The following is a 20855-nucleotide window of genomic DNA, read 5'->3' on the forward strand; positions in this document are numbered from 1 at the left end:
TCGAACTCTGATGCAGACCAAAAAAAGCAAACTCTGGTGCCATCCAAAATGCATAATATGTGAACGCCAAGTGGACCAGAGGCCGGCACAAAAGCTGGAAATGGACTACAATGCAGGGCATTCTGGGTAAAAACAACCAAATCAAACATGCCAGTCTAACCCAACAGGAGAAATGGCTCATGGCCTCTTACTAAAATCTGATGCCACTCCATTTTTGTTTACATTTTGTGAAGAAGGACGTTGTGCTCATGTCTCGTTCAGAGGTTTTCAGGTCGTTTCCTTCAGTAGTTCTTGATGCAGCGCCGCCACAGGTAAGGAGCAGAACAAGTTTTTCAAAGGTTTGGATCGTTTGACACTGTTAAGGTGAACAGTGCCAGCTGAAAATGTAGCAAACGTTGCAATTTTGGTTCCCCAATCAAACCGATAGTACCAAACTAACAAGTGTGAAAACTACCTTGGATTTTATGTTATCCAGAAAGCTTGGTCCTAAATAAAGTTTATTCTACCAGAAGGTGTTTCTACAGCTTTAAACATATGCATTTATCAGTTTGTCACCACCTGTCTTGCCCCTAGGCTGTGAGCAAGCCAATGCTAAAGCAAGAGAGCATAAAAAGGACCTCAGTGGAACCTGTCCAGCTAACATCAGCTCAATAAAAGAGTAGACCCCGCTACTGCTCTGAACTGTGACAGGCCCCTGAAAGGAGGGGAAGCCACATTCGTTGAACACAAAGATCCTGCTGTTTGGTGCAAAGGGTGCTCTATCTGCAGCCGAGGACAGGATGTTAGGAGAAACTAGGAGAGTTTTATAAACAGAGACGATGCTGAGCAAGGACAGCCAGGGTTGGTAAAAAAAACAAAAAACAATACTCCTCTGAAAATTTTACTTCAATTAATTTTTCATCAATGACAAAGAGATTGAATTTGAAGCTAATTTATTCTAATCCACACAAAACTGAGTCTGGATCATCCTTAGATACATTTTCCAGAAGTCTGAAAGAGAAATGTTCGTCTGTTTCAACATTTAGGTACAACTCAAGATGCTTTGGGATCGCTTACAATTGCCTATTATAATAGTTTGAACATAAAATATACCTCGATGTGCATCAGTGTCCAGTTTTCAGTGTCTTCACTCCTGGTGTTACAGCCAATCAGCGCCAGGGAACATGAATGGCGCCCTAGGACTGGCTGATTTGCAAACTTCAGCCATTAGCATGTCAAATAGCATTACATTGAGTTGTTCCAGCTTCCCAAACTGAATTTTCTTTTGAATATTTCATATATGCTTGGGGAAAAAAATCTGCAAAAATCTGCAAATACCAAAACTGGTGTTCAACTACACTCTGGCACTGAGCAAATGGAAATTATTTCAATAACTCTCACTGACCTAAAACAGGAATCGTCGACAGTGGATGAAAAAATGGTTTACATGGTTTTTGTAAATATTTGGTTACTATTGTGATTGTTTTCAAATCATCAAGTGAAGTTATAAATCTTTATGCTTTTCCTGAATATGACAAACCCTGGTCTGAGTTCGCATGATGAAATGAGGAAAGCAATGAGTGGAATGTGGAACTGCTGAGCAGATTTCAACACATAAAGCGAGCGCGCTGCAAGCAGGCACTTGCCACCGTGTGCGTGCGCGAAGGTGTGCGTGTGTGGCCTGTGTGCGTCTTTAATCCTTTGTAAAGGCTGGCTTTGACTGGCCCAGAAATCGGATGTTTTCTCATTCGAGCTTTTCCCAGACACACCTCTTTCCTCCTCCTCCTTTTTTCTATTCAGTCTTTTTATTTCGCCCATCTATCGCTCTGTCTGGCCCCCATAATTTATTTTGCATTTGTCTGTAACTACGTTGCCTTGGGAGGATTTCTTTTTTTTTTTTTTTAAACAATTTAGACAAAAAGACGAAAGCTTCGGCCTCTAACCCTCCCTCCCTCTCCTCCTCTTTCCCTGTAATATTCAGACACAATTGCTCGCAGCCTTGGGGCGGAATAGTTAAGAAGGTATGTGAAGTAAGTCTTTTTTAGGACTTTGAATGAACCAAAAGGAGAAAGAACGACGTGAGAGGGGGAAGGGTGGAGGACAAAGATGGAGCTAGATGAAGTGTGAGAGGGAGAAAAGCCTCTGAGCTGCAGGTGTGGGAGCAAATTGAGTTAAAGCGACCGTGCTTATGGAGCTCGGAGAATAAGATGCATGTAGAAATAAAGCAACTCAAACACTCTGTGATAGTGTTTCGAAATAGCATTTTTGGAGGCTGACAAACCGCTTGTCTGGTAAATTTAAATCCGATTTCTGCTGCCTCTGCATAACCTGCAATTGCATTCAGACAGAATAAAAAAGAAAGGGGCAGTATAATCAGCTGAAGCGCACAGATCTTATGCCTCTCTGATCCCTCATCCCGCCCACTGCACACAAGTCTCCCATTCTTGTATTTTTTCCTCATTCACTCCAGCGAGACGCCTGAGAGGAGGACGCATTCACTTTGTTTGCCAACACCAAAAGCTGGACTTCTTTGAAGAATCTAGGAACAGGATGTTAATTGAGTTTATTCTGTTTTATCCTCTTCCTCTTTAATGCATTTTCTAAGAATTAGATGGAAAAGTTGTGACAGCTTTACAAAGAAGACAGAGAGAGAAAGAGAAAGAGAGAAAGAGAGGGAGAGAGAGAGAGAGAGAAAGAGAGAGATTTGCCCTGAAGGCTTTGAAAGAAGAAACAGGAGCCAGATAAAAAAGGGGCAGCGATAATCTGCACAGCTGCTGCATGGAGAGAAGGAGACACAGACAGATAAAGAAAGCAAGAGAGGCGAACAAGTGCGAAGGACGAGGAGAGGAGACAGTCGAGGACGACCGTTCACGTTGAAGGCCACGGCAGATATAAATACGAAGTGAAGACAAAACCCAGAGGGACACCTGTCGTCAAATTAGCAGCAATGGAGACGCGTGGGGACGAGACAAGAAAGCTGGACTGAGGGGAAACGTTAAACACGCTGGGCTCGAGCGAAGTAAGACAAGAAGGTTTCTTCATCATGATTTCTTCAGGTGGCGTCCCACCTGAAGAAAGGTTAGGTGCACGGGAGGAGCAACTTCGTCCCAGGATAGAATGAGAAGAGGAGCCTGATCTGTCAGAACCGTCCTGCTTTCACATTAACTTCACCAACTCCCCCCCCACCCCTTGCTCTCCATCCCCTCACTATGTGGATACCAGCTGTGCTCCTATGGATGCTTTACTTCAGCTGTCTGTGCTCAGGTCAAGACTACAGGGACTATTACCCAACCGGAGACACGGGCACCGAGGTAAGACTTCCTTCTTCTCACTTTAGTTCATCCCAGACTTGAACTGTACAACTTAAAGAAAAAAACAAAACAAAAAAAAAAGCACACATTTTGACTCACTGCACTATGATGTTCACTGAAAGTCAAAAAAAATGATGAAATACCTTTCATAGGAGCGGTGCTATGTGAGGCAGATAAGCTGTATTTACATTGGAAAAGTCCCTGGATTTAGGATCCATTTCACCAGAGAAACACATTCCGACACAGACGAGACTCACTGGGGAGAAATGCAGATGGGAATAGACAGGAAGACCAGAGAGATTCCCCAGAAGAAGACCGACTGGTGCTTAAAGCATTAAAATATATGACCATGTATTAGGGTCCAGCTAAGAAAATAACATTTTTTATTAATGACAAGATAAAATACCACATTTTTGCTTAAAGTTTTCCTCCCATGAGAAACAATCCAGTTCTTGTCACTGGTGGACATAATTAATGTTCCTAAAGTGTCAGCCTTACATCAGCTGCTGTGGTGTTCACCAAACAGGCGGGATGCAGCTCGGTGTTTTAGGTTCATGGTGTTATGAGAATCAAATCAAAATAATACAAAAAATAAAGATATGGCATTATGAGAATAAAGCTGTAGCATTACAAGAATTAAGTCATATTATCACATTATTTCAACTTAATTCTTGTGATATTGATCTTATTCTCACAATATTGGCTTTATTCTCGCAGAATAATGACTTTAGTCTCAATATTATGACTTTATTCTTCTAATATTGAATATTCTCAAAATGCCATTACTTTATTCTCATGTTATGCCAACCTTATTCTCGTAACACAATTTTATTCTTGTAATTTTATCACTTGATTTTCATACTATTATGACTTATTCTCAGAATTTTATTTTTTTCTTAGTTTGGCTCTAATACTCAGTTGTAAAAATAAAACCGGTTATAAAGTGTTTATTTATTTTTATTTACATACTGTCATATGTGGATCGGTCTCCACTGATCCACATATGACAGGAAGTTTTACAAACAGCAGAAATTCAGTAACATTGTTTCACCAGCTGCCAGTGGGATCAGCATGGAACCATTGGACCTGAGGTCGGTCCAACATCAGGAGAAGAGCAGTGATGTAACTGCTAAGCCTATTAGGGAAAACACTAAATCGCTTATAATTTGCTCCAGAAGGTTTGAGAACAAGCTTCAAAGACCAGACTGAGGTATAAAAATGGGATCAAAGTGAAACAGATGAGCACTAATGACAGCATGGTCGTAAAAGAAGAACAAATATAAAAACTAATAAGAAGAGGACTAAAAATACACTGAAATTAACAGAGAACACAACAGAAGATGAAAATTGACATGCAACAGAGGATGTGATTTTAATGAAAGGTTGTCACAACATTTGTTGCATAAATAAAGGGAACAAACTAGTTAAGCAGCAAACTGAAAACCAACGAAATGTTGATATCCATTATGATTGACTCACAGTTTCCCTCATCATATTCTGTTAGCTTTAGCATCTCAGCTACTAGAAATATGCAAATATCAGACATAAAGGACAGCTAGAAACCATCCAAATGGTCAAATGCATTATTGCCAGGCAGAACCTGAATGACTGGTGCTCGAAATATGATATCCAACCAATGTTGCTACCCAGCACATTTATATGTGGACAAAACATATTAAATTATTCACAGAATTAAACAAACTATTAAAAATCTAAAACTGTTGAGCATTATTTAAGTTCCCTTTGGGATCAACAGAGTATTTTTGAATTGACCAAGGATTTTTAAAAAATCCTCCATATTGGACATTTTTGGGCTAATTTTTTTTTGTGTGTGCATTCTTTACTTAATTAATATAATATGTTTTAAATGTATATACAGTACTTTTTAAACTGGAGCTCAGATCTAATTTTAACATTTTCTAATCTTTCAACCAATGTACTTTTAAAAAACAGAGTGACATTATAAATAAATATAATTCAACAAATATGCAGGAAATAAACTATATGGAGTCGAATAGTCATCCTTGCAGGATCTAAAACTGTAATTACCAAGACGGAAAACAACAATTCATCAAAATATACAGAAGTGGCCTGAGTATTCAATTCAATTCAGTTCAAACCTTCATCCAAAAAACTATGAACAAACATACAGAAAAAGAACAAATCAGGACCAGCGTAACAGAGCTGCTTTAACATGCTGCCACCATGAGCGGCACGGTTCTAGAAGTCAACTATATAATTAATCAGCCTGTTATAAAGAAGAACAATCCTTATTGTTATGACCCACAGAGGATAAATTGTTCAAACTCACGTCCTGTTTCCTCCATGCTGCTGGCTCTGATCCAGACATTAATGTTCAAAAAATATTTGAAAGCAACGGCACCTAGAGGAAAAAGGAATGAGTCAATTCCTTCTGTCACTTTCTGTTGTAATAAATGTGTTTCTGCTCTGAACGATGGATTTAAATCAAAGACATCTTCATCACTTCTCTTTGGTTGGACGTGTCTCAGGTGGAGAGAAATAAATGGGGTGAAAGCTGATAAATGAAGGTTTTAATAGACTTCAGATGGCTATTGTCAACAAATGTAGTAGCCTCAAACCCTCAACAGTAAAATATTAAATAACACTTCAGCTCCTTTAACTCACAATCTATTCACCTTCAGAACTTTGTACTCTAAATTGAAAGATCTTCATATAAAAAAAGCCAGTAATTACCACATTTTTGCTTAAAGTTTTCCTCCCATTAAATGAGAAACAATCCAGTTCTTGTCACTGGTGGACATAATTAATGTTCCTAAAGTGTCAGCCTTACATCAGCTGCTGTGGTGTTCACCAAACAGGCGGGATGCAGCTCGGTGTTTTAGGTTCATGTTTTTATGTGCATACTTATCTGGAAGTTTGTGTTTGCAAAGCAGGAAAACGAGCTCCTGGGGAACATAAAGTGGAGCTAAAGTGGAGATTTACAGATAAAGGCATCGGCTTACTACTCAGAACTTGCTCCAGTTCTTAGTAAAACTGAGTCCGTGTGCGTAGGAGGGGGCTCTGAACCCAGCAGCCTCTTCTTCACGACATTTTCCCCACAACTTTTGAACATAACTCCCTGGTTTAAGCCTCATATATAAATCTAAACAACAGTTTCAGACACATGTTATTTCTAATAGAAAACAGGCTGAGTGATAAATGTATGGGTGTGTGTATGGGTGTGTGTGTAAATATTTGTGCCTCTGTGCCAGCAGTGCGTAATTCTGGACACACCCCAGAGCGCTGCATGGATAGCGGCTGGTGCAACGTCAAAACAGAGTCCCACAGCCATGACCTCATGTCATGCGATCGCTTAACAATGCTACAGAGCTTTATGTAATATAGTTATTCCACTATAAAACAGTTTAATATCAGCTCGTTTCACCCATTGTTCAGCTTTTGTCTGAAACTGCATCCACATCTTAAAGATTCATTGTGAAAAAAAGGAAGAAAACAACAAAAATACATCTGAAAATGAGCAAAGAAAGCGATAACGGAAGTCAGTAATCACGAAGAGTGGTGGTGCAGCCATCTGTATGCATCCGAACAATCTGACGCTTAAAATGTCATCAAATAATATATGGAGAAAATGTTTTTTGTTTTAAAAGTGGGCCTGAATTTCCTAAAAAAAAAAAAAAGACAATAATCTTTTGAACAACAAGATGAGTGGATGAACTCATAGTTTAAGTTAGTCAGTAAGTCAGAAGCTCTGGTCTCGACTCCCTTCCTGGCAAGCAGCAAAAACAGATTTCGACTGTATGGAAGACAGGATGTCATTGTGAAAATAAAAACCTTAGACTTTATACTTTTGTAAATGTACAAAGTCAAAGAAAAAGTCTAATTGCAGCTAATTTTAAAGTGCAGCCTGAGTTAAAACTCAGAGTTGTAGCTTTAAACTTGTGATCATTTCACTGAAACTGGATTATAATCGCTTTACTTCTCGGTTGTCAACGTTCAGAGATACTGAACAAATGAAGCCTGAGGAGTGTTTGCTGACTGAGTATAAACCACACAATTGCAGCAGTGGCGCCTCACTTCTTAAAAATCACACGAATCCTCAGGGTTTCTGGGTGGTTTTATTTCTGTCTCAGAACATAAACGGTTTACAATCCTGAAATATTACTTTCACTTAAAGGTTAGATCACATTAAATATTGTGGTAACTCATCCACGTGTCTTTAAAGAGCTGTTGTGGATGGTGAGCAGTTGGTCCTCCAATGAATCTAGACAGGCTCTTATTGAAGACACTAGTCATGATGAACACAAGCTAACAAAATATCTGGGCAGGAGAGACGATATTCCACAGCAAAATGTCCTGGATGACATCATCAGTTTTTGGCAAGAACCGCTAATCCAACTCATGTGCTTTTGCCGTTCCTCTTTAACTCTATGTCTGTCGTATGGTTAGAAACACAGGCAGAGAGAAGTTGGAGGAGCAGATGACACTTACCCATTTGGTGTCATAGTTCAAGTATTAGAGCTTTTGAGAGTTTGTTCCAGATTAGTGGAGTATAACAACAGAATGCTGCTTCTCCATGTTTGGTTCTGGGGAAAAGCCCAATGATGACCAACTTCCAGTTTACTGGAAAGTTGGAAATGGTGAACCCCAGATGGCACACTCTGCTGCACTTCTCAAGACCCTCTACATTTAGATTTTCAAAGTTAAGTGAATGTTGTATCATCTAAAACCTTCCTGCTGTGAGTCACTCAACAAAGATTTGAGTGACCCCTCATATTTTGCATAAAATGCAAAACTATGGAAAAAGGAAAATGGAGGAAATTAATAAGTTGGAAATAAGTTGGAAATGTGTTGCGAGAGAAGATTTGGGAGTGGGAGATAAGTAGGGATCTGGTTTCTGTTTAGCTAATGCCAGCTGTGCCAGTCAACCTCTTCTAAGCCTGTGAACCTAAACAACCTCTGATATTCCCAAAAGGAAAAAAAAATGATTAGGTGTGAAGCACAAAGAGCACTCCCCCTGACATTTCCAAACCCACAGCTTTGATTTCCCAGTCCGTTAAACAATTATTCAGCTATCTTTCATCTACTGTTGCTCTATGAAGAGTTATCCGTCGTCACGGTAGAAAAATCTTTGTTGAGTGACTCACAGTAGGAAGGTTTTAGATGATAATGTCAACCGTAAAATTTGATTTCCTGTGTGAAATCTGTTGAAATTAAACTTTAATGTGTGGGTATAATCTCCAGTATATTTGGTTCTTTCTTATGTGTTGTCATGTGAGAAGCTTGTCAATGACGAGGAGAACAGCATCACACTCAACGTTATCCTAGCTCTAATTCTAGAGGAGTTTTACAGATTCAGTTTAAAAAAAAAAAAAAAAAAGAGCTTAATATTTAGGTAAGAACCTGAATCCAGGCTTAATCTGCAGCACCAGCAGTGCTCAGGTGAGGGAAGGACAAGCGTGTTCCTAATCGCTAACAGTAGCCGACAGCGACATGTTACAACACATTGGTAGCTGAGGTATTCATTGTTTATCCTGCACAGCCAGTGAGCCTGAATAGATAAGCTTACCCATATCTAACAGTTTTACTATAACAAATAAACCCTAGGACTGGATTGTTTTTGATTTGAAACCATAAAAAGGAGTTTTTCTTAATGATTTTATCTGGATTATACACTGGCTTGCAAAAGTATTCAATCCCCTTTGAACTTGTTTATATTTTGTCATGCCACAACCACACATTTAGGCTATGTTCTCACATATCCTTTTTTTTTTCTTTTTTTTTTTTTTAACCGCAGTCTAAACTACCCAATTCCATTGTTTGTTTTCAAAGCATCTGCAGCATAAACTGTCATTTTATCAGATTTTTACATCATTGATTTGGGAAATGCGTCATAATTCTGCACCAGAAGAAGCCAGACACTGAGGTAAACAATGGCTGAGAATTATAATTATGAAAATTAACTTATGGTGAATCACATCACAATGAACAATGAGATTGTTCAGGCTCCTGTACAGACGCTACAGAGAATACGGCATAAAATACCATTACTATAAGTTGTGCTTTCTTTTTATCAATTTCCTTCGTCTTATTTTGAACATGACAATACTGTTGGCTCCCATTGCTCAATAATCTGTAGCTGGCAGAATATATTATTATGCTATTTGTTTTCTTTAGAAAATACATTAGTGGTTGTGTTGGCCATAGTGTCTCCCCAATTGTTCACTGAAGATTAACTCAAGAAGTTTTCCCTGTGATTTCCCCCTCCAGGCTCCAACCCAGTCAGATGACCAGTCCAGTTTGGAGACAGTGACCAGCATGGACCAGCTGCTGCAGCTCTTCTACCCTGAATACAGCTTGATCCAGCAGTGCATGAGGAAAAGATCCTGGCACGCCTCCTCTTCCTCATCTTCCTTCCCTTCCTCGTCTTTTTCAACCTCTTCGGTGAGCCCTTTGGTCCGCTCTGACGACGACGACATGTGGGTTCCGATGCGGGAGGAACCCGTCTACAGAGTGGACGGAACGCTAGCCGGTAACCTGAATACAAATCTTGTTTTCTAACTCTTATCGAAACAAACAAATCCAGTTATTGAATCCCGTTTTCAGTCATTCTGGAAGAGATCCAACGTACGTCGTGCCAGCCGAGAGAGGTGTGTGTTGAGGTGGCCAAGGAGTACCCAGAATCCACCAGTCAGCTGTACCTCCCTCGCTGTGTGGCGCTGCATCGGTGCGGTGGGTGCTGCGGGAACGAGGCTTTTTACTGCACCAACACGAGCTACAGTCTCGTCAATAAAACTGTGAGTCACACCGACTTCAGATTTCTTGCTTTGATATTGTTGCCAAACTCAAATGTTTTGTATCATCAGAAACTGGCTCTTAATGTTATATCACTGTGGAGGAATTTTGGCGCTCCTCTTGAAGAATTGGAAGATTTTTCCAGTGGGAAAGGCCACTGCATCACTGTTGAAATTAAGGCTAGGCTTTGACTAGACCACTGAAAACATTCACTTTTTTTTAGCAATGTACAAGTGGGCTTGTAAGGCTTCATCCTTTGAAAGCCAATTATGTCAGCAATCCAACAGAGGTCATCCAAATTAATTTTCCCAAAAATGTACCTGGTGGATCATTGGCACCTAACCCTATCCTAAGATTCATTGCGGGTCAAATGGGAGATTTTTCTTCTTGTAACAATGGCGGATGAAGTGGTAGACAGAGCAGGTGAGGAGTAGAGCTTAAATTAAATGAAATCAGACTTGTATAGCACTTTTCTGGACAATAAAAGAGAATGAAATCAGTCATTTCCATTAAGCGCACATTCACACGTGGAAGTATATTAAACTATAACATTAAAGCTGTGTCAGTGCATAGATGCAGCCTCTGAATTTGGACACACTGTAAAAACATTAGGCCTGTCATGGTAAATTGTGCTGAACAATAAGTTGACCTAGAAATGTTTGCGATAAACTATAATATTGTTGTTTTAAGATCAATTTTATGTTACAAATTTATAATGACCTAATACTGCAAGACCAATAAACTTTAAATGTGTAACAAGTACTCAACACTAGAATTGGAAGATAGTTTAAATAGCCTAAATAAAACCACCAAAGTGGTTAAGTGATTACTTTACTCTAAAAGACTTGCATAAATCAAGCCTGAATGTGGCAAGAGAAAATGTTTACTTGGATGGTGTCTTTTCTCATGTCTGATATTAAATTTTGTTTTTCAATCTGAAACATTTAAATGTCGAAAAAACAAACAAACAAACAAAAAAAAAACTGACGGACTCTATAAAGAGGCAATTACTGTTTCTCAGCGCTGTAAATCTGCTTTCACACCTCAAATCCATCTGGACGCTGAAACCAATTTCCACAATTATGTATCTGGTGGCCCAACACAGCCCACTCCAGAGGGAATAGGTTGTGACTGGATGCAGCGTTTAGAGTCACGCACATCTGCACAACAACTGCTCACAACAAAATGCTTTTCTAAAACCAAGACGACTTTTTAAAACTAGAGACACACCTGTCCCTGTGAGCATTTAAACTTTCTATTTTCCTTCCCGCCAGCTGATGGAGCTGTCTCCGCCCAGGATGGATCGCTCAGTCGCCATGGTAACATTCGTCAACCACACCTCGTGCGAATGCCTCTCCAAGCGGCCACTTCACTCCATCATAAGGCGAGCGGCAACAGATCATCTGTGAGTAAGAGACTCGCTGATGTCTGTCTCCACCTCTTCTCGTCTCATGCATTACTAAACGCGTATGGCCGTGTGGGTATGTGTGTGTGTGTGTGTGTGTGTGTGTGTGTGTGTGTGTAGGTGCTCCCCTCCTGAAGTCCCCTGCACCTCCGGATCATTATGGGATCCAGTGAACTGTGTGTGTGTCTCTGCGGACACCATCAGCTACACTCAGAAACAAACAGGTGAGAGTTGAGATCCTTTCATCCTCAGTCCTCCAGACTGTCTGTCCTGCAGCTTTTAGATGCAGCCCTGCTCCAAAACAGCTGGATTTCAGCATGCCATCAAGCTTAGCAAAGGCCTCTTAATGAGTAATTCATCCGATTCAGGGTCTACCTTCAAATATAAATCTTGAAGGTCGACAAAAACAAAGTAAACTCTTTCACGCGGTTCCAGCTAAAGTCCACATCTTTACTTTTGTAAAGGTAGAACAGAGAAGGATTTTTACAGTCTGAGAAAATAGGACATAATGGAGTGTTCATAAAGTTTTTGGACACAATGATCAACTTAAATAAAAGACCTCCAATTAAAGGCTGCATTTGACATTTTTAACTGTGAGATTACATGTTGTGTTTAAAGAGGTATTTAAGGAGGTATTCTACGGAATATTGCCTTTTAATAATAACCTTTACTTAACTAGGTTTGTCTCATTCAGATCAAAAGATCTCTTTTACAAGAGAGACCTGGCAAAGACTGGCAGCATTTAGATGAGTCACAGATCTAGTCATGCACTTGGAGATTCAGCCCAGATTCTCCACACCCTGAAGAGACAATCAGAGTGAAAGGAGGAGGAGGAGAATGATGATGATGATGATGATGATGATGATGATGATGATGATGATGGTGATGGTGTTTCAAATAAATCCTCCCTGCCGCAAAGTTGATACAATTGAAGCAGGAATGTTTTTGTGGTGTTTTTCTTGTACAATCATGCCAGCAATTTTCATCTTCAGACCTTTTCCAACTCCACACTCTCATACTTGACTTATTACATTAGCACAATAACTATTTTTAATCCTGTAGGGCACATATACAAATTACTCTGTCTGTAAACTGCGCCCAAACTCAAGTCTCCACGTGCAAATTTAGTGCAATAAATGTAATCAGAGGCGCGCGAGCTCTCTTTGGATTCACCACAGTTATGAGACACACTGAGCTGACGAAACCTCAGAAACAATAATAAGCCCCATGAGGCTTTCAGCTAGACATCATCAGCATGATCTGGTATGATGGTTATGACATTTATGGTTCAAGCATCTTTACGTCAACAAAACGTCGACGTAATTCGCCAAATCTCAAGGGGTTGTTTTCTACCTTAAATGCCGTGTTTCTCTGTTCCAGAGGCATTGGACTCGGGTCTGCTGGCTCTCTGCGGGCCCAACAGGGTTCTGGAAGAATCCACCTGCGAGTGCGTCTGTCAGAACGGACTGACAGAAGCCAGCTGCTATCCAGGCTGGAAACTGGACCAGAACACCTGTAAGGAGACAAATCAGACTAGTTTAACAGCTGAGGATAACAGATTCAGGCGGGTGTCCAATGTTAAGTTTATTTTAGCCACACACAGGGTTTTAAACTATAACACATATTTGCTGTGTTTCATAAATGGATTACTTTCTTTTAAAGAACAAATTAAACAAAGCTCTGGGATATTGTTTTCATAACCTAATGCTGCATTAATCTTCTTCACCACTCTACCTGATCTCATTGCTAGTCTGCTGTGCTTTTTGATCTCCATGATTTATAATGATAGAGGCTATTTACTAGTCAGATGACTGATGACTTCTGGAGCCACTTAACTGTGCAGAATTTACATTTGTCAGAATACAAATGCACAGAAGACATTTGAGATTATTACTGGTCAAAATATTACCAGTAATAACTGAACTATTTTGCACCGCTTTGTGTTCGTCTATCACATAAAATCTCAATAAAATGCATTAAAAGTTATTTAATAGTCTCAGTTAAACCCACATCTGTATATTGGGACTGTTTTTTTTCCTGGAAGTCCTTGAAAATTAGATTTTAAATCTCAATATGTCTTTGTCAGCCTTTAAACTGAATTTCCATCTAATTAAAGGCAAAGCAACAAACTGGGTGGAAATTGTAAACTTCCAGTTATTTTATGTAAACTTCCAGTTATTTTAGATTTTACTAAGAGTGCTTACTGTAAATACCACAAATTGATTCAGGCCAAGATAGAAGAAAGAAAAGATTAATCTTTTTAAACAAGTACGAACACAAAACACATTATCTGATTAGGTTTTGGTTGTGCAACCACTGCTCTGAATTCCCACTCCCTTATCTTCCTACCTTTGTGGTCAGGTGAGTGCCAGTGCGAAGGACAAGGCGAGGGGAAGCTGTGTCCTGCTGGGCAGCGGTGGGACGACGAGCTGTGCGGTTGTGTATGCGCGGTGGAGTGTCCCAGGAATCAGCCCCTAAATCCTGACACGTGTCTGTGTCAGTGCAGAGAGAGTCCCCAGACCTGTCTACGGCAGGGCAAGAGGTTCAACCCGAACACCTGCAGGTGAGAGAACCAGAAGGGAGAGGAGGCTGAGTTTATTTAAACAAAATGCTGCACTGGTTAAGAAGAAAATCCACAACAGAGAACAAAAGAGTTACTAAAAGCAAAAAAAAAACGAAAAAAACTTCAACTTTCATGCTGATTTGTAGTTTGTCTGATATGTAGAGGCATTCTTTTTTAACTTAGTCCAACAGTAAAACTTAAGATCTATTCTAAAATGAACATGTCTGCATTTCAATCTGGAGAAACTCACATGGAGAAAAAACATTAGTTAGAAGGATTTATTAGACTGCGTGCTTTTTTGGCGCTCGGGCCTGGCTGAAGACGTTCGTGCTGAGCATCATCAAGTGATTTGATGATTGGCTCGGGCTGGAGCTCAGGGTAGTCTTCTGCCCCGGGCCCGGACACTGGTGGTGGAGAAAAGCCTAGGAAGGAGGGAACACGGAGGTGCTCGTCTGGATGAAGGTGGATATGGGGAGGAGGTGGGTTGAAGTGCAGCTGAAAGCTGAAGAGCCCGACTTTGTTGGTGCTTTTGAAGGAACTCTTGCGAGGTGATTGGCTAGAGTGTCTTCCCAGCTTGAATTTACGCTATTAAGCTTCCATTTCAAATGAAGTTAGATCCCACTATTGTTAGCATTTGAATGAAAAGAGATGGCACATTTTCTCAAGTTGAAGTCTAGAATGGAAAATTCTGATTGGAAATAAAATTGGACCCAAATCAAAGCCTTAAGGAACTCCGTTAGTAATTATAGTTAAGAAACATGATGGAACACCATAATCATGAATATATCCCCAAAACAACCTTAAGAAATGTCTTTTGAAAGCCCCTAAATCCCGACACGTGTCTGTGTCAGTGCACAGATGTCAGTCAGTCCGCATGATGTGGACAAGAGGATGGCGGTCACTCACAAATTTGGTTGAAAACAAACCAATAAGCATGAAAATGGTAAAGTCATCCATGAAGTGGGATTTCCCAGCTGTGAAGCTAACAGCAGCAGGAATGATCAGTCCAACAGTAAACCTGTGACTCATCTTCAGCTGAAAACCAGCAAGTGTTGATGCATCATGATGATGAGCTGGACACCAACAGTGCGATATGAAATGGATTCAAAACGTTTACACACTCTTTGTAATACTTTTCATGCAAAGGTTTTCGGTCACAACTGACTATTTAGAACTGTTCAAGATTCACCTTGACAAAAGCTTTATTTCCATATGAAGAACCCCTTTCAAAGTGGGAATGGTGTTTTTTGTGGTGTTGGGGTACTGTTTTCAATATTTTTGATCCAATATTCCAGCTTTTATCTGGATATTTGACATTAAAGTAACTGTAACTGTATAGAGACAGTTACATTTTCATAAAATTAAATAGGTCATGTTAAACACTTTTTACTTTGAGTGAAAAAACACAATATTTCTACCTCACAATAACCAAACCGTTAGTAGTTCATGCTAGCCAATGGCTCATCCTGATGAACCTGAGGAAGAGGATCATGATGCGTTACTGGATTCTGCGGAAACAGCTCCTGATGGACGCGTCATGCATTCCTCTCAAGGAGGAAAACTTTTGCTGTTTGTCTTTTTCACTCGTTCACATGTTTCACTGCGACCTTTTATGGACATGGGGCATCTGAAGCATTTGCTCGGGGCTTTGCGAGCGTGTCGTGGTTCCCACAGCCTGCGCACACCGGATCAACGTCCCTCTGACCCGAGAGGCCCTGCAGAGGGGAAGGGGACATGGGGGTGAACTCGATGAAAGCGAGACAGACGGATGGAGTGACAGGCACTATGAAAACACACCATAAGACATGAGCTGCAGAATGATTGATTCACACTGGTAGCTTTACATGTGGGAAATCCTACAGGATACTAAAACATGTGGCCTTTAATGGCAGCTCACTAAACATTCTCAAGCATGCTTAGTGGAGCTGGACCTCAAAACAGACTGAATGTTTTGAATGCTTAAAACTGAAAACATGTTAAAGCATCAAACATGGGTTTATTTTTATGCTCTTCTGGAAAATTAGGACACTTTTCTCATGAGCTGTCTGCTTAGGTTTATGGGACATCATCTCAATTGGATGGAAGTCCAAACTTTGGGTAGGCCACTCTGGCTAAGTTGCAATGACAGGTTATTTCATGTTGCAGCTGCAGCACAACATTAAAGATAATAATAATAATAATAATAATAATAATAATACTGAAATAAATATTCAGTGGTTTAACGTGGATGGTCCAACTCCAAATTTGAATTGTCATAAATTGAAATATAAGCACATCTAAATAATTATTATAATAATTACTGGTCTGTTTATTATAATTAATATTTTGTTTTAATTTGTGGCATTTCTGGTACTCCACAAACGCACAGAACATCTTTCAACAGTTTTCAAGCCTTGAAAATCTTCCTACAGCTCCATTTAACCAAGGAAGATATTCAATTTAACTTTCAAACCTAGTTTCAACGGTGTTCTCCCTCAAATCAACGTCAGCCGCCCAATATAGTTCATATTTTAAACAATATGGCTGAAAAATTATTAAAGTGATATAAATTCAAACCCCGCACTACAGCCTTTAATGTATTTTAAATATTTACTAAATGTGCTCTGTGCACAGTAACAAACAAACGGGTGAATTAAAAATAAAGGTAACACTTTATTTGAAGGGGGTTGAATAAGACTGTCATGACACTTTCATAAACATGACATAACACCTGTCATGAACATGAATAAGCCTTCATGAATATTTATGACTGTTGTCATAAAGCGTCATTCGGTAAATAATGACACTTTTAATACGGAGTTGACATTATTCAAAATGTCTTTGTTATGACAACTTGACATTAACTAAGAAATCATTACTGTTTAAACTTTACCTTTAATAACATAAAGATACCTAATTTTTAAAGTGCAATCATTTATATCAGTAATGATTTCCTGGTTAATCATTACTGATATAATGATATCAGTAATGATATCATTTTTGTTGTCCTAACAAAGACACACACAAAAAAACGCCCTAAATCTCGTCAGCGACAATAGGCGAGAGCGGTCCATGAGGCGTCTATCCTTATATTATGTCTATGCCGTCAGACATGAAAAGAATGTAAAAAAAAAATCAGGCATTACTGGGGGCGCCAGAACTTCTGAGGACCCCATGGCCACTTCCTTTCTCTTCCTTTGCTTAGAGGGCTAGTTAGCTCTGGTTAGCTTATGTTATTCTTTAGTTTTTTCTTCTGTTTTATTCCTAAGTTGCTTGTCACAACCATGATGTGTCAACTCCATAACTGACAATTTTCAAAACTTTGATTAAATTTTGTGAAATAAAAGCTTAATTTTGGTAAACTGTAAAGATTTCATGGACCTGATGAGCTACAATATGACCTCCTTCAGAGTAACATCATATAAATTGAGGTAGTTTGGCTTTTCGTCAGCTCCGTCAGATGTCAACTCCAGAGTTTTTGACTCTTTCAGTGAAATTGTCAAATCTCACTGAAATGTGCAATTAATTCATTTTAATGTATTTTACATAAATTGCATTACTTCACATGTAATGCAATTTATGTAAATGTAAAGTTATGTATGTAAAGTTTGTCATTTTACTCACTAGTTTGTTACCACCTTCAGTTCTGCGTCAACTCCGTCATGCACTGTCAACTCCGTCAGATGGACTTTTTGTTGTTTTTTGTTTTAAATAATATTTCTTTTGTTTCTTGAGAAGAATTTGTCTGTAAAATGAGTAAAAATATCACTAATAGGGTATTTTAAAAATCATTTTATATTTATTTTTGTCAGATGGTGATGACAAAGTTCTGGGTCAGGTCGACTAAAAATGTAATTTTTTTTTTTTTAATGTTGCAACTGGGAGCCTGCACCTTAGCATCTTTACATTTCCAAAACATTGTCATATTTGCATACATAAGGTTGAGAAATAATTTTAAAAAATGGGAAAATTAAAACCCATTTTGTCCCTATTCTTAAGAATAGGGACACATTTTGGTTAAAAATATTTGTATTTAAAAATATGCAAAGTTTTACTTTACCTTGATTCCGTAAATTGAAGAAAAGTTATTGATTAGTTAACTATCGCCAGCTGTGTCGATAGAGACGTGCTGAACCGTGCCGAGTTCAAGTGCAAAGTGATATCGTAGGAAAATTAAAATTGTCCCCTAAGTTAGTCTTATTCTGTGAAAATTTGCTTTGTTTGGAACATTGGTTTAAAATTTAAAGTTTCGTGGGCATAAAATTGTAATTTCAATTAATCAAAAACTTTGATTTTTGATTTGGAAATCAAAAATCAATCATTTGGAAAAGAAATCCGCAAAAAACTTTTTTTTATTATACGTCTCATCACTATTCATTGAGATGGGTGTAAAACACCGACGGTACCTGAAGGCGAAAGAATAAAAAATATTCATATAATGATTCAATCCAAAAACATGACAGGCACCTAAATATAACAGACTGTTCTTCTAAACATATTTTTGTCCTTATGTCCTATCAGTCAAATTAACAACATTAAGTCTATTTTTCCATTTGCTTGTGGAGAAAGTTTTTAAGGTCATGGTTTGAAGTTCTGGATGCATCTGAGCACAAAGATAAGGCATTTATTATTTTGTACAATCACTCTTTGTACTGTTTAGTCTGATTTAACATCTGGTCACAGTAGTAAGTCCACAGGCGACTGTACACCTGCTGTGATTTTAAAGACAAGAGTTCCTGGACTTCTCCCCTCTCTGGAAAAATACTCCTTTTTTTCCGCCTCACACAGACTCTTTTGATGCACATGCAAATAAAACTTGGATTGAGCTTCATCCAGAAAGGATGTGGGGATGTGAATAATGTATAGTATGCATGATCAGAGAATATAATCCCCCTTGTGTTTCTTTTTTATTTCTCCTCTGTTCCTCATCCCAACCTCACCCCTTTAAAAAATCCTTCTCTTTCCCCTCCTGCTTTTAAATCCATCTTTTGTCTTCTTCGCCCACATTTCTGCCTCTCATCCTCTTTCATTCTCTATCAAGTTGTTACAGGCTTTCCTGCAGAAACCCCAGACGAGAGTGCCAGGACGGATTTTACTACAGCAGCCAGGTCTGTCAGTGCATCCCCAAGTACATGAAGTGGAATTACCAGACGAGAAAGTGAGGAAGGGGGATTTATCCCACTTGCATCGGAAACTTTTCCACCCGAGTGACTCCACGCACAGGAGCTGGAAGTGGATCTACGTATAGACATGCAGCTCTTGTGGGAGGTTTAAGCCGCCTGTGCTGAGTCACTTTTCAAGTGAACCATCTCAAATTGTGTTCATAAACTTCCCCAGAACAAAGGGAAGGGCAAAAAAAAGCCACGTTTATCCAATAAAACTCTTAAAAAAAAAAAAGAGGGAATAAGGACAGCTATTTGATTCCTTCCACATCTGGAAAACCCCATGAGTTTGACTGTAAACGCACAGCAACAAGGTGGGATGGACCAGACCGACCAACGTGTTGCAGCAAGAAGAATGCCAACCACCAACCTGCTGAGGAGCTGCAGCTCATGCCTGTGTGAAATGGAATGTGAATAAGATAATAACAGACCCGACTGCATGCTTTTTTTCCTCCTTTTTTTTTTCCAAAATAAATGTGGGGAAAGAAAAATCTTAAGGCAAATTTCCATATTGGCTGGAAGGAAAGTCTTGTAGAGCGGATCTCTAAAGTGTACACGCCCTCTGTTATAATGCCAGGTTAAATCAGACCAATGTTTCAAGATGTGGGATGCAGATAGACTCAAACCAAATGCTTGAGTCAAAAACTTTAAGAAATGTTAAATACACACTTTTTTTTTTTAAAATAACATTTTTACTCTTAACTGAAGCTTACAGCAAACACATAATATTTGTAACTCTAACCCAAAACGAGAGAAGTTTTGATTTTACTTCAGAGAGTGAGAAAGATAAAAAGTTTCTTTTTATTTAGTGTATGCAAACTTCTGGTTTCAGCTGTATGTTTTAAAATGATTTCATCAACTTTTTATATGTTGTTATCCCATGTAACTGTCATTTTAACCAGGGTATGTACACTTTTTTTGATTCCTTATGTTTCGATGAGGTGAATCGCTTGATGCATTTCTACATCCAGTCACAACCTGACAGTTCTGGGTCTGCTTCTAATTTATCTGTTCCCGCTCCGAGTAATTTTATTTTTATATATTTAAACTTTTTATATTTAAAGAGAGAAAGAGAGAGGAAGAGAGAGAGAGAAAAAAAACTAGTGAAATTTTGAAGATGGATTTGTGAGTAGCTGTACATAACTGTATTTAAATCACGATAACTAGAGAGCAATTATATTATTGTAAAGTGAAGCAAGCCGCATTGTTTTGCAACAAGTTTTCTTTGGAAACATTCGGAATGATGACTTTCTGCTTATTCATCCGATTCACCGAAATATAGTGTTAGTCATTTAAACCTCAGTTTTTATGGTAAATGCTGGGTGGAAAGAGCAACTGCAGTTTAGCTAAGATTGTAATCAGTGGCAGTTCTTCATGAAAGGCATCCCGCCTTCAACCAATCAAAATGCATGAAATAATCCACGATTCTTGAAGGGGATAACATGCAGTCTAGTTCCTATTCTCATTACTCTTAGCATTAAAAATAAAAGCACTGGATTTTGATCAAGATGCAAAAATTGCGCATTTCTTATCTGGTTCTTTTTGGGGCCCCTTCTGTAATGCCGCCCTGGGAAACTGCCCATATTTGGTTGTAGTTCATGTGCTCTGGGGCTGTAGAAGAATCCATCCTTTCTTCAGTGATTAAAGGCTCTGTCTGACTGAGCTGTGTCTTCTGATTTGTC

At 39.0% G+C, this 20855-nt stretch overlaps 1 protein-coding gene and 1 long non-coding RNA gene across 2 annotated transcripts; both read left to right on the forward strand.

Annotated features, from left to right (window-relative positions):
- The first annotated feature begins 1423 nt into the window (after nt 1–1423).
- On the forward strand, nt 1424–20833 carry LOC103147200 (vascular endothelial growth factor C-like). The gene is made up of 8 exons (XM_007565430.2): nt 1424–3290; nt 9540–9801; nt 9876–10066; nt 11339–11469; nt 11590–11693; nt 12850–12984; nt 13831–14032; nt 19053–20833. Exons 1-8 carry the CDS (start codon nt 3189–3191, stop codon nt 19171–19173), a joined length of 1248 nt encoding a protein of 415 aa, XP_007565492.1. The 5' UTR covers nt 1424–3188; the 3' UTR covers nt 19174–20833.
- LOC107837788 (uncharacterized) lies at nt 3737–6583 on the forward strand. The gene is made up of 2 exons (XR_001663833.1): nt 3737–3840; nt 6155–6583. It is a non-coding gene; the product is annotated as an uncharacterized LOC107837788 (long non-coding RNA).
- Nucleotides 20834–20855: the final 22 nt, after the last annotated feature.

The sequence above is a fragment of the Poecilia formosa genome, unplaced genomic scaffold (assembly GCF_000485575.1).
Source record: "Poecilia formosa unplaced genomic scaffold, Poecilia_formosa-5.1.2 Scaffold175, whole genome shotgun sequence".
Lineage (NCBI taxonomy): Eukaryota > Metazoa > Chordata > Actinopteri > Cyprinodontiformes > Poeciliidae > Poecilia > Poecilia formosa.

Coding starts and splice junctions, on each gene's coding strand:
- LOC103147200 (XM_007565430.2), top strand. CDS start 3,189: ATGTGGATACCAGCTGTGCTCCTATGGATGCTTTACTTCAGCTGTCTG. Junction 3,291..9,539: donor CCGGAGACACGGGCACCGAG/GTAAGACTTCCT, acceptor TTCCCCCTCCAG/GCTCCAACCCAGTCAGATGA. Junction 9,802..9,875: donor AGTGGACGGAACGCTAGCCG/GTAACCTGAATA, acceptor TCCCGTTTTCAG/TCATTCTGGAAGAGATCCAA.